At 43.6% G+C, this 27,297-nt stretch overlaps 2 protein-coding genes and 2 long non-coding RNA genes across 18 annotated transcripts; 2 read left to right on the plus strand and 2 right to left on the minus strand.

Annotated features, from left to right (window-relative positions):
• Positions 1 to 65: 65 nt before the first annotated feature.
• On the minus strand, positions 66 to 8,265 carry LOC106865959. Of its 4 annotated transcripts, none has more exons than XR_001405827.2 (4): positions 3,234 to 8,263; positions 3,004 to 3,132; positions 1,463 to 1,534; positions 66 to 450 (listed from the first exon to the last, which is right to left on the minus strand). It is a non-coding gene; the product is annotated as an uncharacterized LOC106865959 (long non-coding RNA). The 4 variants fall into 4 exon arrangements; XR_002963554.1 differs by having other exon boundaries at positions 1,463 to 1,555; XR_002963553.1 differs by having other exon boundaries at positions 1,463 to 3,132; positions 3,234 to 8,265.
• An 817-nt stretch (positions 8,266 to 9,082) lies between these two features.
• Positions 9,083 to 9,766, plus strand: LOC100839802 (agamous-like MADS-box protein AGL80). The gene has a single exon (XM_003565619.1). It carries the CDS (start codon positions 9,083 to 9,085, stop codon positions 9,764 to 9,766), a length of 684 nt encoding a protein of 227 aa, XP_003565667.1.
• A 4,338-nt stretch (positions 9,767 to 14,104) lies between these two features.
• On the plus strand, positions 14,105 to 16,458 carry LOC100840105 (probable protein S-acyltransferase 1). 2 transcript variants are annotated; one of them, XM_014898830.2, is made up of 4 exons: positions 14,105 to 14,477; positions 14,885 to 15,079; positions 15,163 to 15,468; positions 15,548 to 16,458. In XM_014898830.2, the coding sequence occupies exons 1-4, from the start codon at positions 14,424 to 14,426 to the stop codon at positions 16,250 to 16,252; spliced, it is 1,260 nt and encodes a 419-aa protein (XP_014754316.1). In that variant the 5' UTR covers positions 14,105 to 14,423; the 3' UTR covers positions 16,253 to 16,458. The 2 variants fall into 2 exon arrangements, with proteins under 2 accessions (XP_014754316.1, XP_014754317.1); XM_014898831.2 differs by having other exon boundaries at positions 15,563 to 16,458.
• A 1,409-nt stretch (positions 16,459 to 17,867) lies between these two features.
• Positions 17,868 to 26,762, minus strand: LOC104582549. Of its 11 annotated transcripts, none has more exons than XR_002963578.1 (5): positions 26,309 to 26,760; positions 26,040 to 26,109; positions 25,344 to 25,573; positions 24,968 to 25,238; positions 17,868 to 24,854 (listed from the first exon to the last, which is right to left on the minus strand). It is a non-coding gene; the product is annotated as an uncharacterized LOC104582549 (long non-coding RNA). The 11 variants fall into 11 exon arrangements; XR_002963579.1 differs by lacking the exon at positions 26,309 to 26,760 and having other exon boundaries at positions 17,868 to 20,172; positions 20,256 to 20,359; positions 20,884 to 24,854; positions 25,344 to 26,302; XR_002963577.1 differs by having other exon boundaries at positions 25,344 to 26,109; positions 26,309 to 26,762.
• Positions 26,763 to 27,297: the final 535 nt, after the last annotated feature.

Below are 27,297 nucleotides of genomic sequence, written 5' to 3' on the forward strand. Positions count from 1 at the left end.
TTCGGTTGACCAAACTTTTGACCACAAATTACTTCACGAATATATGACTAATGTGATCAAAATCATAACCATAAGCAAATATCCTTAAGTAGAAATATAATGGATATGAATCTATGTCATATAATTATATATTAACAGAGTAATTTGTGGTCAAAGCATTGGTCAAAAGAAAAAGAAGGTAATACGCTTCCTATTGTGGGACGGATGTAGTATTGTGTAACCTTTTGTACTTGTCAAACATCATTGCAGATGCTATTTGAATGCCTGCTAGCCTTGAAATACTCGGTTGCTTCTGACTTCAGAGGTGGATTTTCAGATAAGCTTCCTACTTGCTGAAAAAACTCTGGTCCTTTTGGACGAGTTTATTCAACTGACCTTGCTACCTTGCTCAAACGAATCTCTGTCTGCTGGCTCAGTGGTCCTTTTTAGATAAGTTTTAACCCCATGTTCCTATAAAATATATTAAGAGTAAAATTGATTTAATAAAACTGGTGTGATGATTTATCCGTATAAAAAGACTATACAAATCCACGTCAGTTAATTCGGGACTGAGAGAGTATATAATTTTGAATATCTTTGACGTGAGGTATCAAATACTCTAAGTTTTTAGAAAAATAAACTAAACCATAGTGCTTCAAATCAGAGAGCAGGGAATTAGTTGAAAACAAGTTTCATCTGTGAACTCCAGTAATAGGTAGAGGAGAATAGCGCAGCCAAGTGTTTCATATGTAAGCTACACCTCCCGGGAGCACCTACTCTTGCAGTTTAAACCTGATAAGTTAAAGATCCTTTTAAGAGATGCAGACAACCATTACTAGTGGGATATGCTAGCATTAGTATGCACCTGCACGCAAGAACACTAGAAATAGGTTCCAGGTTTTAGCTTGAACACAGTAACTAAATCCCAGGTACCAGAGTTTTGTCTTATATGACAAACTGAGTATCAAAATGTCTTCAGGTTTTTAGGATCTAGTCTTTTGTCGTTGCAGCACTGTATAACCGTCAGCGTCAGGGCGTATGCATAACTTTTTCTCATATCTGGAAGAGTAACCACAGGAAGCACAGGCCTGCAGAAGAATCTTTCATCTAAACTCAGTACTTTGTCTTGTCAATGAGTGCCTGGTTGCTTGCTTGTTTAAATAAGTGTACAATTAAGAACTAAACTGGACCATTTTGACTTGAAGACCAGGAATAGGATTACTCTCACTGAAACCAAGGGATGTACTGTAGCATGTCTTGAAAAGAAGTAGAACCCAGGAACCAATTTCATGTTAGGGTTAGAAACATTCAGGTTATGCAATTAGACCAAGTAATCTTGTTAGAATACCAGTCTTGCACTTCAGCTAGCATATAGCCTAATCTTGTTAGAATACAAAGTTGTACTAAATTAGCGACACTTTTTACGGATCGGAGGGAGTAATTAATAAGGAACTAGATCAGGCTTAGTACTAGTTAGCCATACCATGAAATCCGTAGTTCCAGCAAATCTTCAGAGTTTCAGTAAAATGCTTGTGCCCATAGGTCTTTGGGTAATCTGGGTAGGACAGTTAACTTTCTGGTTAATTGAGCCAGGTATACATCAGTTAGCTTTAGGATGACCAAATCAGGTAGACCTTTAGTGAAGTCAGTACAAAATGGTAAAATTTATGAGGAGAATCCAAATTCAGTTCAAAATGTCAAACCTTTCAGCAATAAACTGTCAGTCAGATAATTTCTAACGTGACTTAATAAACCTCAAAAAAATATAACTAGTTCTTAAATGATGTTATTTAGCTTTAAATCCTTTAAACCTCAATAAAAATGTATACTCCCTCTGTTCCATAAAGATTGGCACGGATTTAAACTAGAGCTAGTTCAAAGCCGTGCCAATCTTTATGAAACGGAGGGAGCAGTACATAAAACTGCCCAAAGCCTTAGATGCAAATGTTTTGATTCTTTGCTATGACACATTCTCTAAATCATTATCATGAGCATATCATTAGCATTGCATTTCGCAAATGTTTTGATTCTTTGCTATGACACATTCTCTAAATCATTATCATGAGCATATCATTAGCATTGCATTTCATGCGTTTGATGCATTTTTTTGGAATAAGCCCTTATCGGACTTCATATCTTTTCAAAAGCAGGAGTTAATCAAGCAAACCCATCTAACTCCATTACCTATCCGTCACTTGGCATGTCCAGTGTCTTGCTCATGTCCATTGATACTCTTTAACAAAAGTTTCTATCTCTTCTAAAATAGCACACAAACCAAACTTATTTTCTGAAGTGAATAAAATAGCATAGTGATCGCCATCCATGGGCGTGATCTGGTGAAACTTTGGAAGGTCGAAGGCACATGGAAGGTGGGTTCCACTAGGCTTTCCTATAAGGTTAAGCTATAAGTGATTACACGTGCTTAAGCGCCATAGCGACTGTGTTGACTACGTACCTATGGGGCGGGGCTAAGCTGATACTTCCCTCGGGAAAGCAAGGCCCTAGTAGTACAAGGGTATTTAAGCTTAGCCCCGCCCCATACAAGGTACGTAGTCAACACAGTTGCTACGGCGTAACTGCACAGTCTGAGAGGTATAGGTGATCACCTTCTATAGATGTAGTTTCATGGTTCACTAATCACTAGTTAAGTGAACTCAAGAGCCCTTAAAAAATGTGCAAGCAAAATTTAAGAATCTATGTAACAGCTAGCATCTCTGATAGCAAATATAAGGAGCACAATACAATATGCAAAATATTTCACTGTCATAGACTGCAAACCCCAAAGGGCTGAATGGAATGGGGTGTGCATTTGTAGAAAAACTGTTAAACAATATAATCAATCATGATGTTGGAACTTGAAACATAGGGTCAATAGTGAAAATAGTGCATCATTAATGCAAACATCCTTCATGGATGCAGCACCCACTATGCACTTGACACAGGAGACTGGACATGATAAATTTTGTAAATGAGCGTGGTATAAAGATATGTCAAGTGTCCTGTTAATCTAAGTTAAGTGCTTACATTGAAAAAATCAGCAATTGCATATGCATCTCCCGTGAAGTTTATATACAAGTAAATTTGTTTGGTGCGATCATCACAATCTAGCCACAGAAATTGTGCGACGATAAGCTCAGTTGCTGCTGGAACAATCTACAAATAAAACAGTTAAAACACAAGGTTATCATTTTGCTAACTGGAACCATGCAAATATTATGCTGCAGATAGTGGAAGGTAGAATGTTGATCTCTTACTGGAGTCCATCTCTGACTGGCATTCCAAGAAATATAATTCGAGCGTCCAATAGCAATGATGGCAGGTCTGGAGCTGAGCTTCTCATTCTTCTATATCCCTGCTCTGCTCTACCAATGCTAGGGAAGCGTGGGCTCAATAGAGGTTCCATTTACACCCCTGATGCTTCTTGAGCGTAGACACGTCAATGGTATAACAACCTATATAAAAACATGTACACCATTTTCCCTAGCTACTTCTCGATCTGTTCTCAAAGTTTCCAATCTTCGAATATGGGCCATAGTGGAATAGTGGATACACCGGCGAAGGAGTTGAATCAATAATGTCGTGGCTTAGGGACTCCGCTTCCTGCTCCTCCTCCATCGATGGAAATTTTGAAGATGACTCTGAGTATTGTGTAGCATGTGCTAGTGCTAGTGCATGTGTGTGTATTGTTAGCTGTAGCGAGCTCTATTGGTCATACATCTATTTGTACTGTCAATGAATTAATTAAACTTAGTAAAGGAAAACCTCTAACGAACCTTAAAAGCATGCGTTAGCGCAGCAGCAGAACAACTCTGACGCCTCACCATGGAGGCGCGTCAGAGAAGACATTGTCCTCATTGTTGACGGACCTTAATATTGAAGCATCTGTGTCGAACCTCGACCTGGGCCTGGTGTGACTCAGGCGGCTAGGTCAGGAGGAGGTGGCTCTCTAGTTCTTCTAAACAAGTGATGGGCCTAATGGGCTGGGCCTTGTGTCACTTGCCAGTCCAACACTCCCCCTCAAGATGGGTGTATCTATCATCCCCATCTTGTCACGGGCCAAACTGCATTCTCTAGCTCCCAGTCCCTTGGTCAAGCAATTTGTAATCTGCTGCCCTGAACTCACCTGATCTATTTTGATTATCCCCGCATCTACCTTCTCTTTGATAAAGAACCTGTCAATCTCAATATGTTTAGTTCTGTCATGTTGCACTGGATTGTTTGCTATGCATATAGCTAACCAATTGTCACACCAGACATGCAGGGGCCCTTCTCTTAGCAGCTTCAACTCAGTTAGAAGATTTCTCACCCACAACATCTCACTCAACCCCTGGGACATGGCTCTGTATTCTGCTTTAGCTGTTGATTTTGACACCACAGGTTGCTTCTTACTTCTCCATGACACTAAGTTTCCTCCGACAAACACACAATACCCTGAAGTTGATCGTCGGTCATCCAAGCAACTTCCCCAGTCTGCATCATTGTACCAATCCACAACTAGGTGTCCATTACTCTCAAACAACAAACCCTTTCGTGGGGTACCCTTTAGATATCTCAAGATGCGGTTAACAACCTCAAGGTGTTCACTCCTTGGATCATGCATATACCTACTTATGACACTCACGACAAAGGTTATATCTGGCCTAGTGTGACATAAGTAGAGTAGTCCGCCCACAAGTCTCTGGTATCTATCTTTGTCTACAGGCTCACCAGATTCCGCTGTTATATTGTGATTCAATAGGAGTGGCAGCTGCTCGACACCCAATCATGCCCACATCATTGAGTAGATCCAGAGTATACCTTCGTTGTGACAACACTATTCTCTTGCTTGACATTGCAACCTCTATGCCCAAGAAGTACCTCAACTGGCCAAGATCCTTTATTTCAAATGTGTTGCTGAGACATTGCTTCAATCCACATATCTCAGCCTCATCATCTCCAGTGATTATAATATCATCCACATATTTGGCCAGGATGGTTATCTTTCGGTTTGAACGCTTGTAAACACAATGCGATGAACATTACATTGTCCATACCCCATTCCACAAACAACACGCTTGAACCTATCAAACCAAGCTCTTGGAGATGGTTTCAGCCCATAAAGTGCTTTCTTCAGCCTGCATAACTTCCCCTCACCATTGCCGGCCGCAGCCATTCCTGGTGGTACCTCCATGTATACCTTCTCTTGAAGATCGCCATGCAGAAAGGCATTCTTCACATCTAGCTGATGAAGACCCAAAGGTTCGTTGTACATGATACAGGAGTACTCAAGGTGTTCATCTTCACCACGGGAGCAAAGGTTTCATCATAGTCCATCCCATATGTCTAAGTATAGCCTCTTGCAACCTGCCTTACCTTATACCTCTCTATCTTCCCTTCGGGATTTTTCTTCACCGTATAGACCCATGTGCAACCAACAACCTTCTTTCCTTTTGGGAGATCAGTTAGCACCCATGTTTCATTCTTCCTTAATGCCTCCAGTTCCTCTCTCATGGCTGCGCACCACTTAGGATCCTGCTTTGCAACTTTCCAATCTGATGGAATCGAAATGGTCTGAAGTGAGGCAACAAACGCTCTATAAGACGGAGAAAGCATCATAAGATACATAGTTCTGATATTGTGCTCAAAACCATATTTCTCAATCGGTTTTGCTGCAGCTTCTCTTGTTCCCTTTCTTAATGCAATTGGCAAGCTTGAGGGGGATACACCTGATCTATCTCCTGACTCACTTTCTGACGAACTGCCTTCAGATGACTCATCTTCACACTGTGAACATACATTCTGCATCTCCCCCTAATGCTGTTGCACCCCCTGCTGCTCAACCTTGTGTCTTCGGGAGTAGACACGAGGGTTCTGCTCTTCGTTAACCTTTGGCCACCTCATGCCATTATGCACTTCCGTTGTTACAGGGATGGGAATAGAACCGACAATCAGAGGAATAGAACCAACAAGAGGTTGTTGTTGTTGTCCATTTGAAGAAATAGCAGCAGGACTACTAGAAGGATTGCCAACACTCCCCTCTTGACCGGCTGCAGATTCCCGCTGGTCAAGCGTCTCGACAATATGCTCAAATCTGTTGGTTCACCATAAAACGGGTTAGATTCCCAAAAAGTAACATCAGCACTTACAAATGTGCGCCTATCGGAGAGACTCCAACATCTGTACCCTCGCTGTCCAGAGGGGTAGCCAATGAAGAGATACACTTGATTGCCTTCGGATCAAGTTTTGTGACAGAGGGCCTGTGATCCCTAACAAAGCAAGTGCAGCCAAACACCTTAGAAGGAACTTCAAACTTGTTTTCACCTAGCAACAACTCACATGGAGACTTCGTTTGGAAGATTTTGGAAGGTGTACGATTTATGAGAAAGGTAGCCGTCATCACAGCTTCACTCCAAAGGAACTTTGGAACATTCATTGTGCACAACCTAGCCACCTCCAAGCTGTGATGATTCTTTCTCTCAAGTACGCCATTCAGTGGTGGGGTATCTGGACAAGAGGTCTGATGCAAGATTCCATGATCTGAAAGGAAACCCCCAAACTTCTTATTGATATACTCTGTCCATTATCAGATCTAAGCACTTGGACTTGCACCTTAAATTGTGTTTGCACAAAGGGATAAAAATCCCTAAAATAGGTGAACACTTCATCTTTATGTTTCATGAGGTAAACCAAGTCATGCGTGTGTGGCAATTGATGAATGTCACAAAGTATTTCATTCCACTCATAGAAGTAACAGGGTATGTCCAAACATCAGAGTGCACCAGCGTAAATGGGGTTATACTCCTCAATCCCCTACTCAGATAAACAGTCCGTGTGTGCTTTGCAAACTCACATGCATCACATCTCATTTGTTCTTTATCCACTCCTTTCATCATATCCGGAAACACCTTATACATCTTGTCAAAAGACATGACCCATCCTGCAATGGTTAATCATTGCCTTGGTCTCCCTCTCTCTAACCACTGCAGCAAACACAGAGCAACTCGTCTGGCCATTTTCCTCTCGATCCATGTACCACAATCCTCTACGCCTAGTTCCTGCACCAATTTGTCTTCCTGTCTGTTGTTCCTGTATTGAACAGCCCACTTTGTCAAGAATAATTCCAAGAGCACCCAATGACACAAGGTTCACCGGGAACGTAGGAACATGTAAAGTCGAGTACAGTTTGATAGCTGGAGTACACTGCACTGACCCTACTCCAACGACGGGTTGTCTTGTGCCATTAGCAATCTAAACAGTTTCCTTGTGTGTGGGAGGATACGAGTCGTAGTGTTCAAACTCCTTCGAATTGCCGAATGCATTCCGGACATGTTCCATGAGCCGTAAACACAACGTTTTCGGCCTTCTCAACAGTATGCACAAAGTTCGCAGCTCCAACCATCTCACTACGAGAACCAATCTCACCCAGAATCACCTTGAGAAGCTCCAACAGCTCATGCTGGCTCCACTCATTGATGCCCCTTTGCATCAGCACCTCCTCATTTTTATTTGCAACCTTCAACTTCAGATCAGCAGGAGCAACAACCTTACCATCCATCTTCCTCTTCTTCACATCAATGACCTCCCCAATGCCGGCTTCTCCTTCCAAACACCCAGTTGGCACCTCAATCTCCGTCAGCTGCTCCCCCTTCACGGGAACCATCCCCTCCACCAAGGGCACCGGCGCCATCTCAATCTTCTCGACACCAGGGAGTCCTGAATTTAAAGCCACATCAAGGGCATCCTCTGTGCCCTACTCCACTATTTGCGCCACTGCGGTCCACGCTGCAGCAAGTGCCTGCTGCGCCGTGCCTCGCACCGAGCTCCACACGCCAAATTCTTCTGTACCCACAATGCCTGCTCCTCCAAGTCCATGACCGTCTCCACCGCCTTCTCCTTCCACGTCACGTGAGCATCCTGTCCGGCAACAGAGCCGCATGTCTTCTCTGGCAACCCACGCACACAACCACCTTGAGCTTCATCTTCTCGCGACTGCTCCCAACCTGGTGTCATGAGCAGCTTCCCCATCTTCTCCCTCTCCAGCGGCTCTGCCATGGCCCCACGCAGAGCTCCTCACATGGTGCCCCCCTGGCCCACGCACCTCCGTGCGCCGCCCTGCTGCAGGCGACCGTCGCTCGAGGGCGAGCACACCGCCCTTCTTGGACCACGCCGCCTCGCCTCAAGCTAGCACCGCCGCCATCGCCGGGAAGGTCGCCCCCGTCGCGGGTGAGGTCGCCGCCGAACCTGGCTCTGATACCATGTCGTACCTCGACCTAGGCTTGGTGTGACTCAGGCGGCTGCGTCAGGAGGAGGTGGCTCTCCAGTTCTTCTAAACAAGAGATGGGCCTAATGGAGTAATGGGCTGGGCCTTGTGTCACTTACCAGTTCAACAATCTGAGATGTGCTTGTTACCTCCGACGTTCATATACAGCATTGTGAGAAGTGTATATGCTTCAGGTATGTGCCAGCCGAAGGTGGCACATACCCTCTTCTCCAACGCTCCTTATTAGGACATGTCAGAGATGAATTGTCTACGCCGTCTGTCGACATTTGTCTAACATGCCCATATAAGTAGCATCTGAGATTACAATTTGTGCTGACACGTTGTCAACATTCGTCTGGGGTGGCCATGCAGGGATGACAAGTTTTGCAGTAGTATAAGGAGGTATATCGGGCCACTGCTGCTAACAGGCCTGGGGGCGCTATCTTACGGCACTGGCTAGTGCTACGTGTGGTGCTCGCCATGTACCTGCCTCTTTTGAGTTATGCCTGGACATGTATCACACAAATAATGTATAGGTGGATAAATTGGTCTAACTTTGTAAATCAATAATCCAGCTCATCCTTCCATTATAAGATAATTGTATTCGTCGATTTTGTTTTTCTTAACTTGGCTACAAATGAATGAATGGCTTATCACAAAGCGATAGATGGCCACAATTAAGACCGGAGTTAAAGATGTGCTAGCTATCCGATCATGTATTTCCATGCGGACCCTCGTTATAAATCCACCAGCCCCTCATTGCTTTCTCCTCACCACACTGACTGTTTCCTTGGTTTCTGATAGACCTGAAGCTAGCTAGCCCATCTTGCGTAGTTGCTTGGTACCGTCTGGCGAGCCGAGGCAATGGCTCGCAAGAAGGCGACCCCCCGGCGGATCCCCAATGACGCGGCACGGAGCACCACCTTCAGAAACCTCCACAATGACCTGGTGAAGAAGGCGAGTGAGCTGTCCACGTTCTGCAATGTCAACACTTGTGTGATTGTGTATGGTGAGGGAGAGGCGCAGCCCAAGGTATGGCCATCCGTCGATGAGGCGGTACCCATCCTGCATCGATATAAGGCCATGACCGAGGAGGGTTTCCTCCGCCAGCGCATGGACAAGCTCAGAGAGCAGGTCCACAAGGCGAGGCACGAGAACCGTGAGCTTCACACAGCGTGCCTAGTGCACAAGGCCATGCTTGGCCGCCTCCCGGGACTCAAGGGCCTTACCGTCGAGGAGGTCGCCAACGTTGGTTGGATGGTGCAGATGAAGCTCAAAAGCATTGGTGACCGCATTGCGAATCTCCAAGCACAGGCGGCGCTCCAGCTCCAAGCTCAGCCGGCTCCCCCTCTGACGTATGCAGGTGCCGTAGCAGGAGACCTGGCTCGACATGGTGAAGCCCCCCTGGTCCAAGGTGGATTTATTGGTGGCAATGATGCCAGCTCCAGCACGGCTGACAACATGGCCAGCACCAGCGCCAGTGCAGGGTTCTCATGGCAATGGCCTGATGATACTGGCGATTCTAGTTCGTCTTTCCATCCCAAGTAAGGAGGTGATCTCCATACTGCATGCATGCTTGGCCAGCTATGTGCATCTCGTGTCGATCGCTTATCGATCCATCTCTTATGAGTCTCATTTACTTTGTTGTCGCATGGGTCACATGATCCTATCCAGTCTTAGATCCAGTCATGAAGTGTCGTGTAATAATGTCATGTGTCGTCTGTTCTCCACAGGCAGAACCATTTTAAATTGATCTTCCATGATGTTGCGATGTCTGTTCTAGTTGTAATTTCTATCCCTTGTCTTGTTCAGTTGTCAGTTGTAGCATCCATGTATGTATCCCTTCCATTTGTTTAGATCAATGAGATAGATATGTTGCTGGGCCTGCTAAATATATGTAATGATTGCGTTGTCGGTGCATTTGTAAAATCCAAGCTAGATCTCCAATGCACATGAGCGGAATATGAATGTTAATCCAGGTGACGTTGTGGGGGCACAAGATGCTTTGAATAATGGGGGGGCTGCATGAGAGAATCATGCCACAAAAGGACACGTTCATGAATGGCCTCAAAGGGAAAGGCACACGGGCTTGTAAGGTTACAGGGTGATCCATGTCCCAACAATGCCAATAATATTTTTCATCACAGGTCCTGAAGATCCATTTCCCAAAAAGAGGAAGATGTGTTTTGTTGAAATGTTATACACTCGAGGCCATTGGATAAGTCATGATATTGGTGCAAGTAGCTAGATATCATTCCTTCTTAGGGAATTGCTATTTCACAAGCGATTGAGAATTAATTATTTCTCAATTGACTCGTAGGACCGTCAGATTTTAGACAGAATTCTGTGTTGGTTTTTCTTATTCTTTTGCTTAATTCCTAGCAGGCAACGGCCCACGAGTCTAAATAGGTGGGCTTTTCTAGCTAAGATGCTGCAACTCCCTTTTTATTGGCCTGCAGGTTGTTCTTTTATTGTGCTGCAGATTGCTGTTGGGTTTGTAGCAAGTTGGTATGTTCTTCTTTTATTTTATTTTGCCCACTGCTGGGGAAGCTTGTGTATGCGTTGGTGTTCTTTTACCCCTCATGCATGCCTAATAAGGTTGCAATTTGCATTTGAGGTTTTTGCATGGAGTAAATTAACTAATGGCCATGAAGCACGCAAGAAGTATTCCATAATTTCCTTATGTACACTTGCAATTTGCATTTGAAGTTTTCACATTGAACTTTCCGTCTTTCCCCAATACAGGGCATAGCCCCCCTCCCCCCCTCTGGCCTGCGCCTAGAAGACTTGCTAACCGAGCTGAGGCCGGCGTCTCTCCACCTCCGCGAGCGCATTGGACTAAAGAGTCCTCAATTGCAGTAGAGCAGCGCTTACTTACCCCGATTTGTCCGCCCGCCGCCGCCGCCGGAGGTGCTTCCCCTCACTCCGCCGCGGCCCGCATGTGCCCTCTACAGCATCTTCGTCGTCGCCGCGGATGCGCGCTCGCCTTGCAACGCCGACCGCGGATGCGTTGAAGGTTTTTTGTTTTTAAGGGGTGCGTTGAAGGTTTTCTGTGTGCTCGGTCTATGGACGGGGAGACGTCAGACAACGCCGATAGAGCCTTTGTCGCTTCGCTGTTGGGCCTCCTCTATTGGACCGGCTATGAAGCTATCGCGCTTGGGCCTGGTCCTTTTATCCTTTCAATTTGTCCCAGCGTCCGTTTTTATTCCCAATAGCGCCTAGTTCTCCTAAAAAGAAGCGCGCCTAGCGCGCCGTGAGGAGAAATTTTTTCCCACGTGTTTGGGTTTATAATCTACCAATTTCAAAAGGTCCAAAATTCGATGGAAAGTTCACTGTCCTCGCCGCTTCATTCCTATGCAGCTACCAACTTTCCATCGAATCATTCGGCTCCTAGCCGGAGGGGTCGAAGCCCGCACACCTGATACACGGCGCGATAGCAGTCCAAACCTGGCGAGCATGGTTGAGATTACACTATGACGCACCACATCACAAATTGCAAGTCAAATAACTGGACCTGACCCAAATTCTCCTCAGCATTGATATGGTAAATAGTATTCCGATCCATAATAATTGTCACCGATTTAGTACAAAGTTGTTATGAATCGGAGGAAGTATATAATTCCAAAGGAACTCTACATATATTCTATGGATGCACGATGAAAGCATGACATGGATGGCCCGTATATTGTTCCAGGGTGTAATACAGTGGTACTTTAAATTTTGCAATCATTCATTCAACAGAGGCAGATTCAGCCGACGTATGTTGCTTCTAGTGTCTGGATTGCCATGGTAGTGTCCATGCTCACAGATGAGAAATCCCCTTAATCATCCTGTTGATAAGTACAAGTTTTTTAATCTTTTAATAAAAGGTGCACTTCTCCATCAATTGACTAAAAAAGGATTGCAGATAATTGAAGAAAAATTAATCCACGAGGACCGGAGTGCATTTTTTGCATTTTTCGGGGGGGGGGGGGGGGGGGGGGGAGGGGCAAAATGCAAAAATCCGAGCTGAACTGGCATAGGCTATGGACTCATACGTACAAAATACGTTACCGGTAACCGTACGTGGGATATTTCGTCAAGTTCATGAACCGTAACTTTCAATTTCCAAAATACATTGACTAAATCGAGAATCAAAACTGAATTCAGTGACCTTGAGTGCATTTTATTCTTCATTATATAATGGTGAGGCGGGAGATGGGCTTGGCACAGACAGTGGGAATAAAACGATTTTTTCTCTCAAACCGACAACTATGTGTGTGCCATTTTCATTAGAAGAAGCGCCGAGACGGCAAAAGTTTCAAAGGCCAAGGGCCGAGCAAACAAAGCAAAACAAAAAGAAGAGAGGCAAGCTTCAAAAGAAGAGCAAAACAAACTATACAGAAACAAACTAAAGCGACAAAAATGGATTTTCCATCTTATAAATTCCAGAAATCCAACTAAAGCTCGAAAACAATAAGATCTCATAAAAATCCAGAATTGTGTATCTTTATATGCACTACTGAAATGAAACAAACTCCAAGTCAGAAGGCAAAGAAACTAAAATTTAGATTCTAGTTATTGTTAGTTCAATTTGAAACCAAAGAAGTAAGAAATTTCCATCTAAGTTTTGATCAATTCAACGAAATTTTCGATCCACCTTTTTAGGGTAATGTTTTTGAAAGCTGCAAAACCAGGCTGTTACATTATATCAAGCCGATACGATCGTAAATAGAAGGATAGACCGAGTGAAGCATATATGCATGATGACAAAAAAAGCTCCCGTGCTTTCATCGTAATTAATTAAAAGCAGCGCTGCTGACTTTTCGTCAAAAAAAAATCTTTGTCGGTGTCTTAGTTTTTTTAAACAAGTATATACTCTATTGGCTGAATAAATAAAGCCATATTCGTTGTTCTAAAGAAAACTCTTAGGAATACCATTTTTTAGTTGCTAGATGTTTTTCGAAAATGAGCGATAACTCGGCCTTTGCCGGTTGATATTTTTATTCACTGGATCTACCACCCCTGCCCATTTGGACCAGTTGAATGAAAGGACATATGCCATGCCGGCGAACAACTAGCATAGTGACAATTTTCTCACATAGACGTGCTGTCCAATTACTACACATGGAGGAGTGTCGGATGAGCACTTTCGTGAATGATCTTGCACGCCAAGCGACCAAGTCCAAAATCAAAATCGAGATGACATGTTGGCACGTACGTAAAGGAGACTGATGTGAGTCAGTTTTTTAAACAGACGACTATTAATTTTTAAGGGGTGACTATAAATGGGTGTTGGGCGTACATGTTGCACTAAAGAACAAAGATTGCAGTTCAGACTGATCGCAACCACCAAAACTATGCGCATAATATTCCCGCTGGTTTCAGCTGCTCTCTTCCTGTTTTCGCATGTTTTCTTAACAGTACTTGTTTGGTACATGCAGCTCACGTAGTACGTACGTGGAGGCCATGACCATTATATGTACTCTCGGGCAATAAAAAATTTAGAGAGAAAAATATATTTAATCATTCAGAGGCCACTTTCTTGTACAAAAAAGGTGTTTTCCTCCCTAGAGAATTTTAGTTTTTGAAAAGCATAGCACAATAAAAAGATTACATGCACGTTCTATTAATTTCCTCTAACACCCAAATAAATTTCTTCGGAAAAAACGAAACAAATGATATTATTGAGGAGCTCATGATCATATTAGTACGCCTTTTTCAGGGTAAGTCGATGCTGATTACCTAGGCGAAGAGAATAATAGAACATGCGAGAGGCCTAGGATATAATATCCCCGTACACCGACCGACAGGCGGGCCACCCACAACCTCGAGGCGCCGGCCGATCCACCCTGTCGTGCAGGCAGGTCGTTGAGAGCCAGCCTCCTGATGATTGATTTCCCGCGGAAAACAAATGCACACGTCTACACCTGGCGCCCTGGGAAATGCTGGACAAGGCCTTCTTCGCCATGGCAGAAAGGCGATGAGATTGAGAGACCAGCCGCCGTGGCTTCTGTAAGTTGTTTGTAACCCCCCATAACGAGCTGGGAAAGACACACAGAGAGAAAGAAGAGACAGGAAACTGAAGAGCTGCCAATAGCCTTTCTTTGTCCCCGACTCCGGTGGCCGAGAAGTAGTTGCATTTCTTGCTATTGGAGTCTCCAATAGAAATTTGGAGAAGAGGTTTGCTGAATCGCGGCGGGGAGGGAGATAGCAGTCAAGCAGGATGGAAGAAGAGCCGAAGCGGAGGAGGCTGTATCAAGTCTGGAGAGGAAACAATGTACGTTCATATATACAATGTTCATCTTCTTGCCTAGTTCGTTGCATCTTTTGACCAGTGTTTTTTTCCTGCAACATTCGATGGCAATCCTCCCTAAGATGAGAGCGAAATTCATTTTTATGTGGTTTCGTTCTATTGCCCCTCCTTTTTTTGTACCCTCCTGTTTGGTCAAATTTGATTCCGGACGACGAACAAAACAATTTGTCCCCTGTATCGGAGGACTTTGCACTGTTTTTGCCCTTAATCCTTTTGCAACCAGTGCATTTCAGCAGTTATTTCTGTACCAAATCGAACAAAATTTGTATCAACTGGAACATGAAGAATGCACAAGATTTATGTTTGTCCTAGAGAAATTTATTTCGAAGCTCCAACTGACATTGGTCAACTTTCCCCAAAAACAATTTCAGAAATTCCTCTGCGGCGGGCGCCTAATCTTCGGCCCGGACGCGGGTTCCTTGTTCCTATCCACAGTTCTGATAGCAGGCCCCCTGGTCGGCCTATGCTGCCAGTGCATCACAAAGATGAACTCCAGCAGTCCAGATCACAACCAACAAGTCCTTGGCCTGCCGGTCCTCATCGCCACCGTCATTCTCGGCCTCGCGGTAAGAGTCACAATAAAAATCCAGCCCACAATTTTCCCTTGGGTCGCGGCCGGCTGCTGATTCTTGTCTTTGTGCGTGTGCAGGATATGGCGTTCCTGTTCCTGACATCGAGCAGGGACCCGGGGATCGTGCCGAGGAACGCGCGGCCGCCGGAGTGCGGCGTCGTCGACATGACGACGCCGTCGACGGAGTGGGTGAGCGCGGCGAGCCCCCACCTCCGGGTGCCGCGCACCAAGGACGTGGTGGTCAACGGGTGCGTGGTCAAGGTGAAGTACTGCGACACGTGCCTGCTCTACCGCCCGCCCCGGACCTCCCACTGCTCCATCTGCAACAACTGCGTCCAGAAGTTCGACCACCACTGCCCCTGGGTCGGCCAGTGCATCGGCCTCGTCAGTCCCCTCATCCCCATCTCATATCCTGGACAATTAATCCATCTCTGCTTCCCTGATCAAATTAACCGAGAGATAGATTTTATTTGTTCAGAGGAACTACAGGTTCTTTTTCCTCTTCATCTCGACCTCGACGCTTCTCTGCTTCTACGTCTTCGCGTTTTCGTGGCTCAACATCGTGGCCGCCGCCAAGAGTGTCAACGGATCGCTGTTGCGGGCCATGGGCGGGGAGGTGCTGTCGGTGGTGCTGGCCGTGTACAGCTTCGTGTCGGTGTGGTTCGTGGGCGGGCTCACGGCGTTCCACCTCTACCTCATGGCCAGCAACCAGACCACGTACGAGAACTTCCGCTACAGGTACGACAAGAAGGAGAACCCTTACAACCGGGGCGCGCTCGCCAACTTGGCCGAGGTGTTCCTCGCCGGGATGCCGCCCTCGCTCAACCGCTTCCGGTCATGGGTGGTGGAGCCGGAGGACGCCATGGACGTCGTCGGGGTGCTTTCGCCGATGAGCGGCGGTGTTGATCTGGAGATGGGGCGCAAGGGCGTGCACTACAGCCCCGGCGGGGTCCCGCCGATCCTGCAGGGCTTGGACTACGGCGACATCGAGAAGATGAACGTCAAGGACCGGGGAGCGGAGGCGCCGGACCTGCTTATGGTCCCGGCGGTGCAGCAGCGACACGACGACGAGGGTTGCGGTGGAGGAGATAATAGTCCGTTTGTACGCGATCAAGATGCTGAGAGGGCACCGCCGGTGATGAGCTCCGATGTAAATTCTGAACGGTGATCATGCCAGAATTTGTTTTTCACGAGCACCTTGTTGGTGCCATGAGGGGTATGCTACGCACCTGACGGTATCGAGTCAGTACTTGGTAGCAGCTCTCGGGAAAACAACTTTTGATCTCACCGGTTAGTGGTGCCTCGATGCTATTGAGATTTTCTCCTCAACGTCCCTATATATGCAAGCAGCAGTGACATGCATTTTGAAGGTTCTGGGACTGTGCTAGCTTATTCTACAGGATTTTGATATTGCTCGTTCCACTGAATCCTCAGAGATATGACAAAATGTTGCAGGTTTTCATTGGACCTTGCCCTAAATGCAAATACTTTCTTGTTTTGGACAAAATAGCACACCTTCTCTTGACACCTAGACTGCTACACAAAATGCCATAATTTTTAAGCCTGTTTTTACTTAGGCCCACCTATCATGTTTTTTTGGACAAGAGCCCGTGCGTCGTTACAGATCGACAAATCATTCATAAGAATATTGATGAAAATATCATATTTCCACAAACGTGAGGATGTCCTCTGATTCTTAAAGATGGAACAAACCTGTTATCACTCAGTTGGCGAACTCTTACATAGTGGTAGCATTAGTTGTCAGTTTGTTTTGTTTTTTTTGTTTTTTTGAAAAAAAGGGAATACCTTGCCTCTGAATCAATCGATACACACAACAATTTTATTGCCAAGTTATAATAAACATAATTTTGATTTTAAAAATGGTTTCTTCGTCACATAAAAATAACAATAACTATGCAGTATCCATAACAAAGAGAAATTGATTCAAGATCTCCGTATATCTTCTATATATTATGAAGATCATATGAAATTTCACTAAGCAGCCCAAACTTTCAAACTATAACAACACTCCCAGAAATCTGTTTTTTTAACAAAACTCCCAGAAAGCTTAATATGAAATGAGGAAGAAAAACAAATCTATATGTAAAACTAAAACTCTGAACAACGAATATTCATCTGAAAATAAAGCAATGGTAAAGTCCAAATCTCGATCTTATTTTTGGTAACAACCAAAGGCCAGTTCCCTAGAACAAAAGTCGTCATTCCTTGCTTGTTGAACCAAAAATCGTTAAGTATTTAACCCTGCTCTAGACCTGAATTTCAACCACTTCAAAAAATGCACATAATTTCACTTCTACTTTATTATACTTTTGGGAATTTCAAAGGGCTAATACAATTATGACTTAATGCTGAAAACCTTCAAGCGGCACATTGAGATCCATGTCTGCAAAAAGGAGGAAGAAATTGAGAACCATGGCAGTTAATGAACAAATTTGCATATGATTACTTTTACACACTTAATTACTTCCCCACCAAGTATATATTTTCTTCTAGAAAGCCAAAAAACCAAATATTCAACATGGAGAAAGGTTGTAATTAGCTTAAGAGGAGACGAAGTGTCCCACCGAGAAGGGAAGACGGAAGGTTCAAGTGCTCATTTTACAACACGAGAACATGCTAACAGGTTGGATATACATTTCCTTGATGAACCACGTAATCCTAGTTACATCCAACATATTTAATATATTACATCTAATATAATTTGAATTTACAACCAATGATGATAAGTTACTTCCCACCAATAGAGCAGCGGAATTACGAAATTGTGCGTGCAAAATGTAGATACTTTATAGGCATATCCATTACAGTTCGTAGTTACATCCAAAGTGCGTCTAATGTAATTCAAAATTAAAGAGCACGAGTGTTGATGGCATATGCAACTCTAGCAGTTAAATTGATGGAAGTATTTTTTTTTTGTCCAGAGTAATTCAACATATATTAGATGCGATTTAGCATACAAAGTTACATCTTTCAAAGAGGGAAAAAGAACATATTATTGACCCTCATTTGCAATTTATTCACCCATGCATCAACTTCTAGCAGTCCTCAGAACTTCGCACCCAGGGGACACTACCGCGTCATTCTTCCCCGAGCTCATTCATCAGATAATATAGGTGCGTCAGTAATAATATGTACGGGAAAACTCACACCTTGAAACTGTGGAAAATCACATCCCTGTGAGCAAGAAGCGGTACATAAAAATTGAACTAAGGACTACATATACACAGATCATCAACAAAGTTTCAGACATGTTAGCAAAAAACTAACTTCTACACATCACAAAAATTACACCTCATATGAAACATATATGCATCCAAAGGAACAAACAAGCCACCGAGAGATGTGATGAAAACCAGCCCATAAACAGTAGTATCAAGATTGTTAGTTCTAGAGGTCAAAAACAACTTCAGTCTAAATAACAAATCAACAAGCCATGAAGCGTCCCTAAATAAGTTATGTTATGCATGTTCACAGCTATGAAAAGAAAATACTCCAGATTTTTCAAGGAGATAAGTAATTTCCAATGGTTCTAGACTTTTACAAGTTATTTCCAATAGTTCTAGACACATACATAATTACTTCCCTACTAGGAAGAATGTTCATAAAAATTGATGTTAATTGCTAGAAAATTAAAGCACAACATACAAGAACAGTATATAGCACTCAAGCATACCATTGCTCAATTTTGATTTGTTTTACTGAACCATCAAATGCAGCCGTTTTTTTCTGAATAGTTACAAAGACAGCACCAAAGTAATAATGACTAAAACCTGCCATGCCATAAGCAAGTATAGAATGGAACTTTCTCGCAAAAATGGCAATGAATGAAACGAAGATTGGGAGGATGCATATATCATTGGTTCATAGACTGATACAAGAACCATGAGATGGCTAGACATTGTACATATATTGGTTTATTTTTCTAATACAAGTAGTTTGCCAAAATACCCTCAAATAAAGAGCAGCTATGGAAAAAAAATCTGCTTTGTATATATCATTGATTCTAGTTGAAAGGAAAACAAATTTTAGCAAGAAACACAATCTATTTATCCCTTAATTGAAAGGAAAACAAATTTTAGCATAAGAAACACAATCTATTTATCCCTTAATTGAAAGGAAGACCTACAATGCGGGTAGAGATTTATCTCAAGCCTTCAAAGCCCAATTCTTTCTAATTAAGCCTCTAAGCACTCGAGATCGTCTTAAATAGAAGTTCGATCTGAATAAAACTGAACTGGCACATGTGGTTACAGAATGTAATGGAGTGGAAAACCACTGGCTCCCTTCTTCATACATCATGCACATAACTGCACGAAAACAGAACCCAGATGGACTGAAAACAAGCACGCTTAAAAGATGTAGGGGAAGTGCTCCCAGCCGCCAGGGCACTTGGTGAGGAGTACCGAGGACTGAAGAGAGGCATTTGGTGTTTTGTATCATGTGTTAGATTAGATCGGACGGAGTGGGAAGTGAGCACTCCATAAGACAAGTTTGCGCGCGCAGAGAAATTAGATTCTGCAAATAAGCATTGCCTTAAAACCATGTTCTTCTTCTTGCCAGCTTACTAATACAACCCGTTATAGCTTTGAGTATTTTTTTTACTTGAACCACACATAAATGCTCAGGAGTGCAGGAGAACTTTGCTTAACAATATGTTTAGCAAAAGTAAACTGTCAGATATAGCTTGCTAAACTGTGCAGTCACAAAGATGAAGGAATTACTTTTCCAGAAAATTAGATATGCTAGTACAATTAAGTTAACCTACGTAGGTCTACCTGAATGGATACTTAACGTTCTTATAAGTTATAACCAATTAATCGAGAAGATGAAAATAGATATTGCCTAACATTTAAGACTATTGACCTCTCAGTTCTCGCAGAAATACATGCAACAAATTTATAGGGCCTAGACTAACAACTTCATCACTAGACAACATTCAGAAAAATGAAAAACCTTGAAATTACCAGGTTTCAGGATCAAACGCATCCCTTATAAGCTTTTGCACCAGCTTATCTTTGCAAGCGCTTGTGAACCTTCAAATATGAGATGATTGCAATTGCTTGCAGTCTTCTTGATGCAGCAATGGGTGCAAATATTATCCTTAGATCCAAGCATTTTATTAGTATTTAATCAATAAAGAAACTGATTACCAGTTGGTATAGCTCTGGGTTGACGCAGATGTGACACAGCTTTCTTCATTAGCTTCAGCCTTAAATCATCCCTGCCAATCTGGCAAGCTTCAACTATTATGCAGCTAACATATCCAAGAATTTTTTGGTTAAGACAGACAACTCACTATGTACATCTTAGTAAGCTAGCTTAGAGCATAAGCAGATTGTCAAATCGAGGACACAACAGAAACAACCATACGGTGAGCTAGCTTGGAGCGCAAGCGTGGTACAGCCCATAAAAGAGTAAATGGACTTGCAAATGCTATAGAAAGTGCTTCATTAATGAGACAGAGTAAAGTACTAGTCAAGTAGTAGCAATGTACTTACTGAATATAACAAGACGTGCAAGGAAATGCATGAAAGAGACAGCCTAATGGGGTTCTACTTGACAAGTGAACATATAAACAGTTACAATATGATGCACATAAGAAACATAGACTATGCACTGCAAAACTGAAGCCATGATACAAAGCAAAGGGTGACGTATCATAAAGGGACTCACTATGTGACCATCTTAATCATCTGACATTTTTTTATTACATCTAGTTAATAACTTTGTAACAATTGTGTCAACAAACAATGTATTTGATAGATCAATAAAGGATACAATTTATTTCTCAGCTGGCTGCCGAATGAATCACAATAAACCCCATTATTTCCAAACCTCTCTCTGACATGCCTCTTTCTACCTTGATACTGGCACTTCATCATTACTAGAAGATCCAAGGAGAGTCATCAATCCTGGACCAGGCACTAACAGAGAGCAACCATGCATGACAGCAAAATAATCTCCTTCACCATTGATGACTGGTTGCCCTCGTGTTTATTATACTTCTTTTTTGTAGATTTTGACATTTGAGTGATTGGGACGAAAGAGGTTGGGCTGCTTGTAGTTCAGGGATCTAGTGAATTCCTTCTTGGGCAATATGCAGAACCTAACACATCGCTCGCACTCCCCCAAAAATCAAAATATTACACGACGGGCTACCGTGCGATGGCACACACGAGCCCGTCGGTTGGAACCTCCTCGCTAAGTCCGTGCCTTGCACCCAGATAGCGGACACCTCCGAAGCAATCTGAGTGTTGTATGTTCGTTGATCCAGCTTCTTGTCGGTGTTTAGGTCGATGCGGTACTCCGCGAGGTTGCCCGCACAAGCTCCTTGACTCCTAAACGTCTCGGAGTAGGGGTTTCATCTCATGATGTTGGCCACCTTCTTGACCACATCTTGGTAGCTTCTGCGCGATGGCTTAGACTAGGGTCGTCGTCATAGAAGTAGAGCTGTAGATGTTCTGGCTTCGACCCAGGCCCAAAAGAAAGCACATTATGGTACATTGTTCCATGAGCCTGAAACATGTACACCCCAGAACTCATGTTTGTATAGTTGTTGTCAAGGCTGACGCCGAGGGTCGTGAAGGAGAAGTGACTGTTGAAGAACCTAATGCTGTTCCGAAAATGGCGTGAGTCCGCATCAGCGCTAGACCAAAGCCTCATAAGCTCCGGGTCAGGATCTAGCACCGCATTGACGAGCTCTATCTTTTGTCCCCGACAGCAGAAACCGTCGGTCTCGTACTCAAACTTCTTGGCCTTACAGTGTCTGCAATCGTCGACTTGCTTCAGGCTATGAGTTCTGTCGGGAACGTTGGAGTAGACAAAATCGAATGGGTCGATGACATCGCTCACGGGAGAATCCCCAGCTCGCCAGTCGATGTCCATGTCTTCGATATTAGAACCTGCAGGTGTGGAGATAGAGATCAATTTTATATGACCATTTGACACATTTTATAGCCTCAAGAACAGCAAGGATAGGGCGTACATTCACCAGCAAAAATATAATACTCATCATCCATCAACTCATCGGAAGAGGCATCCTGATAGGCGTCCTTGTCACATGTAACACCGAAGAAGGGTGTTCCTTCCTCGGCTTCCATGAGACGCTTCAGGAAGGTCTTGTCCTATATTTTTGCATGTTACATGTGACAAGTACGCCTGCCAGGATGCCTCTTCCGATGAGTTGATGAATGATGAGTACTATATTTTTGCTGCTGAATGTACGCCCTATCCTTGCTGTTACCGATGCTATAAAATGTGTCAAATGGTCATATAAAATTGATCTCTATCTCCACACCTGCAGGTTCTAATATCGAAGACATGGACATCGACTAGCCAACTGGGGATTCTCCCGTGAGCGATGTCATCGACCCATTCGATTTTGTCTATTCCAACATCACCGACAGAACCCATAGCCTGAAGCAAGTCGACGACTGCAGCCACTGTAAAACCAAGAAGTTTGAGTACGAGACCGACGGTTTCTGTTGTCGGGGAGGAAAGATAGAGCTCGACAACACGGTGCCAGATCCTGACCCAGAGCTTATGAGGCTCTAGTCTAGCGCTGATGCGGACTCACGCCATTTTCGGAACAGCATTAGGTTCTTCAACGATCACTTCTCCTTCACGATCCTCGGCGTCAGCCTTGACAATAACTATACAAACATGAGTTCTGGGGTGTACACATTTCGGGCTCACGGAACAGTGTACCATAATGTGCATTCTTTCGAACCTGGGTCTAAGCCAAAACATCTACAACTCTCCTTCTATGATGACGACCCCAGTCTAAGCCATCGCGCAGAAGCTACCAAGAGACTGGACCAAGATGTGGACAAGAAGGTGGCCAACATCATGAGAGGAAACCCCTACTCCGAGACGTTTAAGAGTCTAGGAACTTGTGTGGGCAACCTCGCGGAGTACCGCATCAACCTAAACATCGACAAGAAGCTGGATCAACGAACATAAGACACTCCGATTGCTTCGGAGGTGGCCGCTATCTGGGTGGAGGGCACCGACTTAGCGAGGAGGTTGCAACGCAACATCATTGTACGGGGAAAACAACGAGAGGTATGGCATACATGCCACGCAAGGCTGCTATGACCCGCTCTCCATCAGGTTCTTCAACGGTCACTTATCGCCCTTCATGACCTGCACACGAGAGGTACGGCATACATGCCACCCGTCTGCCTTATTGACATAACCACGGCCATCTTTGATAAGTGTCACATAAAACAAACTACCGAAGCCAATATCCATGCTTCTGGAGGTCGCTCGTTGGAAAGAGTAATGAGCTCTCCATCAGAATCAAAGCTTTCTGATGGTCCTGTTGTCATTACCAAATTGGCAGTTCCATTAGCTTTCTTCAATGTTGGGAACCACTTTCTCACATGTCTTTGGTAGGGTTATGGGATAACCATCCAGTTATTCTATATCATCATTGCTACCATCCAATGGTTCCTTCTAGCCGCTGAAGACCCGTTCTTTAGGGAAAATAACATCTATAAGGAGCATATATATAGTGTATCATTGCCATGGAATATTCATAAAACTAGTGCATATCATCCAAGGACACACTTAAATCATCATCAGAAGCAAATCAAAAGCATCTGGAAGTCTGTCCATTGAAATGGTTATCATTAAGTGAACTCACAACAGAAAACGGCAGAATGCAGATTTTGAATGATACACTATATTTATGCTCCTTATAGAGGGAGCAGGTACAACATGAGTCATTTTCTTAGTAGGGAAACAAGAAATTACATGATTGTTAAACTTCGAGGATTTGATATTGATACCACAGTGAGTTGGTTATCATAGAGAAAACTACACAGCAAGGCACAAAAATGTTTATATTTTTATCACAAATAACCAAAAGAACTGTACAAAGCAAGAACACATACAGATTCCACGGTGTAACTTCCCCGCCAAAAAAAAATTCTGCGGTGTAACAGGCAGATCATCTAGTATAGTTCTGCTGATTTGTTATTGTTAATATTTCTAAAACAAAAATAGAAATAGATACTCATAAAGCTTGATGAGGATATGATGCCAATATATACATGAACTCCTAGAAATTAATAATTCACCCATGGAACATTCTGATATGATAGAACTATCAGCCAAGAGCCCAAGAGTGAGAGAAAAAAATATTGACGAAAAAGGCCTTACATTGTGGTTGTTCAGGTAAGTTTCTTGGCTGCAAAGTTGTCCTCCCATAGTTATTACAGCAACAAAATTTCTATAAACAATGAGTTGATAAAAAGCACAAAATATAAAAGCTCTACAAGAGAAAGGAACCATAAAGAATAATTGGCTTAAAACCTACAAAAGAGTTTCGTGAATAAACTGTTTCTACATACATTCTGTATCTTAAAACTATATCTTTGTTCCTTTTCCCCCATTCTTTTAATAATTTCTTACTTCCTTTCACTGGGAAATTCATACTTAAATATGTATCTAAAAATAACAGGAGTATATCATCTGTATAGACATCAGGTTTATAGGTTATAATATCATAAGAAATGAATTTAGATATTGAAACTTCATCAAGTTTACCCGCCTTGTAAGGCTTATAAAGAATATTATCGTATATGAATCAATTGATGATTCTAATTGGCGGTCCCATATCCTGAAATATTTATTTATATAAATGAGGATATATATTTGAGCGGATACACAGAACACCCTGCAAACTCACCGCAAGGGTCGTCGCCATTTGCAATCCATCTGGGAAGAGGTGACGATCTAACTAACTGCATGCAACAATTAAAGGAAAAGCGAGTCTTAGCAACGAAAAAATTGCTTTGTGACATGGGTTAGGTAACCACCACCGAGAAATATGCGATAGACAAATGCCCAGTTTCACCTTCAACTAAAGGATGGGTAGATATGAATAGGCGACATGCTGACTTTGAGCTCCTTGTTTCCGGATCAGAAGCATTACAGTCATTAGTAACATTATAGATTTCTTTTCAAAGAAAAGTAATGGAATGGCGAGCCTCTTGTCGTCACTGCAACCCTAGCATCATGAGCAACATCTTCTCGCCACGGTGGATTCATGGCTCCGCCCAGTTCTCATTTTGCTCTCCCTCTCCTTGCCGAGCTATGACATGAAGCAACACCATCATAACAGTAATCTAGTACCAATGAAAAACAGAATCAGAGCCCAAAGATGGTACCAAAATGTTTAGCAAATATGAGCCGGAGCCTTTCCTAACCGAGAGCAATGGAGAAGTCATTACCTTGTAGATGAAAGCACGTAAGAAAATAAAAGGTGCGAACAACATGATGGAACTTCACATGGCAGCAGCAATGTCAGGAAGAAGAAAATGGATGCAGGAACAGCAAGAACAGGGAGCGACATGTTGTTTCTGTGTGCAGAGAACGCTAGATTCACTATCTCCACCGTGTCTTTCTTCCTCCCTTCCCGGCGTGCACTCAAGAAAGAGGAATTCGCCACACTTGCACAAGTCTAGGAAGAAAAATGGACATAATAAATCTAAGCAAATAAAAAGCTTAGGTATCAGAACAATGTAAGGAAAATAAATAGAAATAGGCATTTCCATCCTACATAAGATGCATGTTTTCGATATCTTGAGAAGATCTGGAAATGCTTAATAAATATTTCATTCAAACAAGTTCCAGGATACATGAATGTTTTAGTTCATCAATGGAGACTAGAGAATTGTGAGCAGCAACACCACTATATCCCTCTGTTTCTTTTTATAAGCCCTTTTGGCAAGTCATTTGCCAAAACGTCTTATAAAAGGGAACAGAGGGAGTAGTTTCCAGATCCTCCAAAGATGAACATTAATTTAGTGTAGCAGCATCAAATCTAAAGCTATAGTCCTTAAATGGAGATACAAAAACACGCTTAAACTTGCATCAATAAGACAATGCTAGAACAAATAGGAATAAATATAGGTTCAGCTAGTTACTATGGGGATGGAGTCCCTAAATGGAGCAACAAATCCTGTACGCAAGAAATAAGCTATTGCTCCTTTGTGCCTGACAGAAAAAAAAAACATCCGAAGCTCCAGAAGCAACCATATCATATCTATGAGAAAAATATACAGCAAATCAATAAGTTTTACTCGTATGAATTAACCAAATTATGGCAAATTTGCTTCTTAATAATTTGGTTTCTTGGACACAGCTAACCATCTCCATCAGAAACCAATGAACACAATAAATCTATTCATCTTACCTGTCATCTTGTAGATCCGATGGGTGATTGCAGAGAGTTTGGCGGCCGGCGGCCCCGCACACCCGTCATTGAGGTGACTCCTCCGGCCGGATCGGGCTCTCCGCCACCGCCGGCGGGCGAAGGCGGGCGGTTGGCGGGTGGAGCGACGGCCGGGCGAAGCGCGACGGTGGGCGGTTGACGGGCGGAACTACGGGCCACGGCGGAGACGAGTGGAGCGCGACGGCGGCCGCGGGCTGGCGAAGTGTGGAGACGGGCGATGCGACGGCGGCGGAGGGCTGTGGGCGGGCGACGGGTAGCGTCAGGTGCGATAGCTCTTTCTTGATCGGAGACGCCGGCGGCAGGGAAGGATCGCGGTGGCTGGGGGACATGGCGTTTTTTCACCTGGGGGTATGATGGGTCGCGGCGGCGGATCTGGCGTGCGTGATCGATTGGCAGATGTAGGCCATGGCGGAATTTCCACCTGGTAATGGATATACGCGGTGGAAAAAGAAGCAAACGTGGCCCACTAGGGCAAGTTCGGTTGCAACATTCCCCGCAGGATTGAGAGGGATCATGAAAAAAATGCACTAAAATGACAGCGATCCATGTCAATCCCGGTGGGGATGGGCATAACCGAACTAGTCCTTACCGGGTACAAAACCAACGCTGTACGACAGACCGGTTGACCCGTGTTTTTATTGGCATTATTTTTTGTTAGCGTGTGCTAGTGTTTTTATTGGCATTATTTTTTTAGCTTTAGAGTCCTTCTTTGGTGTGCCGATAAAGATTTTGTGGTTCAACGATCTGTACTTTTAGGGAATCATCACCGGCGCAAATACGTTCAACGGTCATGGTTTTCAATTCTTCAGAGGTATTCAAGTTGGTGCAGGTGTTCGAGTGACAGTGTCGTTGCTCCAGTTTGATTGCAATATATTTACCGAAGCATTGGCCGTACTTCGTGTTGCGAAGCTTAATACCATGGAGAAGATTTCTTTGAAATACTTCAATGT

This window comes from Brachypodium distachyon, chromosome 2 (genome assembly GCF_000005505.3).
Source record: "Brachypodium distachyon strain Bd21 chromosome 2, Brachypodium_distachyon_v3.0, whole genome shotgun sequence".
Lineage (NCBI taxonomy): Eukaryota > Viridiplantae > Streptophyta > Magnoliopsida > Poales > Poaceae > Brachypodium > Brachypodium distachyon.